The 5,685-nt window shown below is 56.2% G+C and overlaps 1 protein-coding gene across 1 annotated transcript in view; it reads right to left on the reverse strand.

Annotated features, from left to right (window-relative positions):
- Positions 1-422: 422 nt before the first annotated feature.
- Positions 423-5,685, reverse strand: part of Ccdc187 (coiled-coil domain containing 187) — a 27,466-nt gene continuing 22,203 nt past the window's right edge. The window contains exons 7-10 of the mRNA XM_008841994.2: positions 5,017-5,086; positions 4,515-4,875; positions 4,025-4,208; positions 423-618 (exon numbers count right to left, since the gene is read on the reverse strand). Of these exons, the coding sequence (XP_008840216.1) occupies positions 423-618; positions 4,025-4,208; positions 4,515-4,875; positions 5,017-5,086 (811 nt within the window). The remainder of the gene's footprint in view (positions 619-4,024; positions 4,209-4,514; positions 4,876-5,016; positions 5,087-5,685) is intronic.

Consider the following 5,685-nt stretch of genomic DNA (forward strand, 5'->3'; position numbering starts at 1 on the left):
GCACCCTGGGAGCAGGCAGGCTTGCCAGGGACTCTGTGGTTTCAGTGGGTAGCAGGGAGACACTCATACCCCTCCCAGATGCCAGCTCTTCAGCCCTGAGAGTTTCCTCAGCTGAAACCTAGGAACAAGGACACTTAAGGACCAAAGAGAGGCAGAGTCCTGGGCTGATGGACCCAAGAAGGGTAACAGGGTGGCACTCCTGGACTGCAGGAATGTGGTTGTTCTAGAGACCAGAGATGACAGGCAGGACAGGAGCAGCGTAGGCAGTGGGGGCTGGAAAGCCTGGAAACACTTTAATATTGATGTATGCATGCCATCCACATAGAAAAAGATCTCTTCCCTGTAGGACCAACACTTTAATGCTGACAGGTGCATGCAGTCCACATAGAAAAAGATCTCTGCCCTGCAGGACCAAGCTCAAGCTAGGCAGTAGAGGAGGCCCATGGGAGACCCCCCTGGCCACCCGACCAGCCAGCCCAGGGTCTGTCTGCGGGCTCGCCCTTACCGCAGCTCCGGGTGGTCCAGGGCATTACTGAGTCTGCCCCTTTGGCTTCTGGCATCTCCTTCAGCCAAAGGGAGCCACGAGCGGGGTCTGGTGGAACTGGCACCCCGAGTGAACTGGAAGACATTGAACACATGGTAAGTGAGTTTGGGGGCAGGATGGGAGCAGTGAAAGGGTGAGGGGGCAGAACTCTCACTCAGCAAGAATCTGGGCTCCCACAGCCTCTAGCAGCCCTGAGACCCAGGCAGTGTGTCTAGAGCCAGACTCAAGGGCCCAAGGCCTAGCAGAGGTTGTGCCTCTGACCCAGAAAGCAGCGACCACTGTGTGGCACTCGCATACAGATGGTTCTCAGGATGCCCAGCATGCCACAGCCTTCATCAGGCAAGTATGGTCACTATGTGTGTATGGGGGGGGGGAGCCCAGTCAGTCAACAGTATCAGCTTCATCACCACCAGACTCTGGGGGTGATATCAGAGCCCCATTTGCCAGTGTGGCCATCCTGGTCATCAATGTCAGCTGCTATGGACACCACCCACCAGGTTATGTGGAATGACAGCTACACTTCATAATCTCATTCCATGGTTAGCACTGTGGCTGTGCCCTACAGCTGCACCCCAAGGTAAGACTGGGCCATCAAGGGAGAACTCCAGCCACGGCCAAGGACTTCAGCTCCACCCTGGCTGGTCTCAGGCAGCTGCCTTCCCTCAGGCAGGCAAGGCCATGGCCTTTGCCCAGGCCACAGCGGCCACTGTGGGTGATGAACTACTGAGCGTGGGTGGGTAAGCAGCAGCTGTAGGGCTTAGCGAACTCTGAGGCACAGAAGACAAGTGTGTGAATTGGTATGTGTGGGCTGTGAGCATAGCCTCACTCCACTCTCCTTTCTCCCCAGAGAACCATCTGTCCCTGGCACACAGTGACCTGGACTCCACCTGAGTCACTAAACATGCCACCCACACCTGTGTCCCGCAGTCTGCAAGGCCATGGGTGTCTGTCCCAACCTGGTAGGATACTTTGTGGGGCTGGGATATGGTACAGCCATACTCAGCCCCTGCCTGGCACAAAGGGTCTTCCATGGCAGATGGGTGTATGTTGAGGCTGTAAGATACCATAGGCACACAGACATGGACGTTTCCAGAAAACAGGAGCAGCCTTGGGGTGGAGTTGAACTCAAGGATGGGTGGAGCCAAGCCCTGTAGACAGGTGGCTGGAATCCCTAGTGTCCTTCACCATGAGATGGGTAACAGACTCAGCCAACACCAAGGACCTGTGGCTGGAGGAGAGGGTCCCACTGTGACTTAGGAGGCAGCCTGAGAGGCAGTGAGTCCAGGCCCTAGATGATGTCCCTGAGGGGCACAGGAGGAAAACGACAAGCCTGGAGAAGGAAGTGCTGACCTTGGTCCTCAAAGGTGAGGTGGCAGGGCTTGCCTGGCTATGGGCCCCCACCCACCAAGTGGGACGGGATAGGTGGGGCCTTGGAGCCCAGAGACCCCATCTTTCTGGGCAACGGGTCCTGAATATGATTCCCATCTCTTCTGGCCTCTCCTGGGCTAGTGTGCCGGGTACCAGTCCTGCAGTACCCAGTGCCCCACACAGGTGGGCTTGTCTAGGATGGGAACACCGTGTGTAGAAGGCACAGGCATGTCCAATCTCTGTGTGCCCCAGAATAGCCATGACTATACCCAACATAAAATCATAAACTTAAAACATTATGAGATTGGGGGGGGGGCATTTTTCAACTCTATTGGGCAAGTTGGACACCCCTGGAGGGAAAAGCCTGGCCACACCCTCCGGTTTTGTGCCAGGAATGCCAGCACCAAGACCTTCTGAGCCTGAGCCCTTGGGGACAGACCTAGCCTGTCCATCTTAGAGCTTGGGATACTGAAATTAACCCTCCAGAAAGTCGATGCCGTCTGCACTGGAGTGCTGTGAGCTCATGAGCAGAAAAGTTCAGCCCAATGCTGCCCCCTACTGGCCATCACAAGTCATGGGGCCACAGGCCTTGCCACCCAGGAAACACCAAACTCATAGAATCAAGGGGGTAAGGAGCAGAGGGGGTGGGTTTCCCAGGGGGTCGGCAAGAGAAGCATCAGGAGAGAAGTATCCCAGCCTCAGGAGGAGCAGGGACAGTGGGTAGGCAGATTCCCTAACCTGGGAAGTCACAGAACAGACACAATGGAAATTACACACACACACACACACACACACACACACACGGTTGGAAACATTTCAGGGGTGGAGAAGCAGCCACCCCCTGGCTTCCATACCACAGCTACCTGGACCATGGCTTCATCCACAGCCTGTTTGTGCATTGAGCCTGTGGCATCTGCTCCCCACTCCTGGTCTATCTTTGTATGAGAGGGACCGTCTTCTAAACCCACTAATCAGCTGCTAAGCTGAAGACTGCCCAAGCTACAGGTGAGCATTATGACACAACCTCTGTGGCAGGGAACCAAAGTGAGGTCAGGGGTTATTCTGGTGGACTTTGCCAAGCACAGACACAAGGCCAGCGGAGCCCCTATGGTGGCTGCCTTCTAGCCTCCTCCAGAAGGCCCACCCTTGGCTCTGGCCATAACTCCGAAGACAGACTGTTCAGGCTGGGTTAGAGTTACCTACCCAGGGTGTTTCAGTCTAAAGACAGCAAAGTGAAAGGAGCCCGGGGAAGTCCCTATGACAGCTGACAGTGTAGCAAACCATGGGACTTGGGGACTGGAGACCATGGGACAAGGCCCAGATCCAGGTGACAGAACAATAGGCAAGGGGCAGAGAGATGAGCAACATGTCCTCAAGTCCTGAGATGTTTCGAGCCCCTGGCTGCAAACAGAAAGGAAGCACCTAGCTCTTTTGTGGGCAACCTGTGTCTTCAGCATCAGCCCAAGTTGAAATGCCAGGTCCCCAGCAGGACAAAAGCCTCCCAGGCCACCAACCTGGGTTTGGTGGGGGCCGCTATGACTGGGTGTGGTAGAGCAGGGTGAACACACCTAAGAGCTGGGAGGTGGCCAGGTGAGGTGGGCCGGGGGCACAGTGAGGGTCATGAACCTCACAGAAGGGACTTCAAATGCACCTGTGTCAAAGACCAAGAGAAGACTGAGGCCAGAGCAGAAGCCAGAAGAAGGTCCAGGGACAAGGGTCTGAAGAACTCAGACATGGGACAGTGAACCTGGACAGGCTGACGAACCCTGTGTCAAAGACCCCAGGTACAAGCAGCCTGCTAACAACCAACAAGGGGGAGACAAGAAGACAGGGTCTCCCAGGGACCTGGGCCAGTGCAAAGGAGTGCCTTTTGGTGAGGAGTCTAAGAGGTGTCTCTCTGCCCTGCAGGGGCTCAGGTCAGGACCCACCGTGAGCTGCCCAGTTCTAAGCTGAATGAGAGCCCCTGTGTGACACGGGCCAACATCAGAGGTAACTGTGTCACTCCCCACCTGACCTGGCTGTACCCAGACTCCTGGCCATGGCCCTCAGACCAGCATGAGGGCCCTCCACAGATGTGAGAGATAGCCTCACAGCACCCGGGGACTCACTCACCTCCTCGTGCAGTCACTGAGGGCCTGGAGGGCAGCCATCTCTCTCTGCAGCCTCATCTCCAGCTCCCAATGTCTCTGCTCCATGGCCACTTTGGAAAGGGCCTCAGGACTTGATGAGCCGGCGTGGCAAGTTGGAATGTGAGGGGTGACCTGAGACTCTAGGGCAGGAGTGCTGGAAAGAAGACCTGCAGAGATGGGGGGCTTTACTGGCTTTATTGCTCCCTGGCCAGGTGGGGCTGAGAGGCAGCAGGCACCGTGGCCTCAGGAGGAGCCTCACCCTTCCCACAACATGGGATGAGCCAGCTATGGTCTATGCCATGTGCCACTGTGAGCATCAGCTACGGTCATTGCTCACATCCTCTGGATAACTCCTAGGTACCGTCCCATCCTTTTCTCCAGAAATCAACTAAGATCCAGAGGAGAGCGGGACCCCACTGTTCCAAGCCCACAGGCCACCCAAATGGACATAACACCTAGGGCCCCAGCCCCACCTTGGGGCTGGCTCTTGAGGTGGGCTCCTGGACTCAGGCTCTGCAGCTCCCAGCTGGGGCTCTGTGGAAGCCTCTCATCATCCGAGGAGCAGGCCGGGGAGAGGAGGGGCCTGGCCTGTGAATGCACCCAGTCCTGGGGCCTACCTTGGCCCTTGTTAGACGCCAAGGCCCCAGGATGTGTAGGGGCAGTGAGAGTGAAGGTCGCAGCCCCTGTGCTAGTGCCCAAGGACAGCACATCAGGGGCCGGGTTGCCATCTGCAACTGGTGATGTTGACCTGTGCAGCTCGGCCATCAGGATGTCAATGCGTTGGTTGAGGATGTCGGCCATGGTCTCCAGGGCCTGCAGCCGTGCCTGCTTGTACTGGAAGTGCAGGAGGCCCGATGGGCCCAGGTGCTCAGCCTCCTGGGGGTCCAGGCAGATGCACAGCCCCCCGGGCAGGTCCTGGAGCTTCATGGGGACCAGGGAGGAAGAGGTGGACAGCAGCAAAGGGACACCACTCACGCCATTCCGGGGGCCTTTGGTGTCCAGGGTCTCAGTGCAGTTCCAGGGTCTATTCAAACACAGACAGAAGCTGTAGAAAGAGAAGAGCAAGCAGATGCTCAGCCCCAACCACAGTGTGTTGGGCAGTGCATACAAAACGCACACATGGGGCTGGAGCGATGGCTCAGCAGTTAAGAGCACTGGCTGTTCTTGCAGAAGACCCATGTTCGAATTCCAGCACCCACATGGATGGCTAACCATCTATAACTTCAGTCCCAGGGGATCAGACGCCCTCTTCTGTCCTCCTCATTGCATGACATGTATGTACTTATATACTGTGATGGCTAATCCTGGGTGTCAAATTGACCAGATCTGGGATTAACTGAAATGAGAGAGACCTTCTTGATTGGGTCATCTGAAGGTGGAAGACACACCCTAAATGTGGGTATGACCTTCTGATGGCAGCCCCTACAAAAGGCCATGGCAGAGGAGAGCGCTTGCTTTTTGCTGCTTGCCTTCTCTCTCGTTTGTGAATTCCTCTTGCTGCTCTAGACTGAAGACTAGCCAATCTTTGGGAATTCATCAGACCTTCAGTGCCAGATTGGGACTACTGAGACATCCAGCCTTGTGGACTGAGCAACTGCTGGATTCTCAGCCTCTCCAGTGTGGTGCAGCCATTGTTGGACTACT

This window comes from Nannospalax galili, unplaced genomic scaffold (assembly GCF_000622305.1).
Source record: "Nannospalax galili isolate Female #2095 unplaced genomic scaffold, S.galili_v1.0 scaffold1421, whole genome shotgun sequence".
Classification (NCBI taxonomy): domain Eukaryota; kingdom Metazoa; phylum Chordata; class Mammalia; order Rodentia; family Spalacidae; genus Nannospalax; species Nannospalax galili.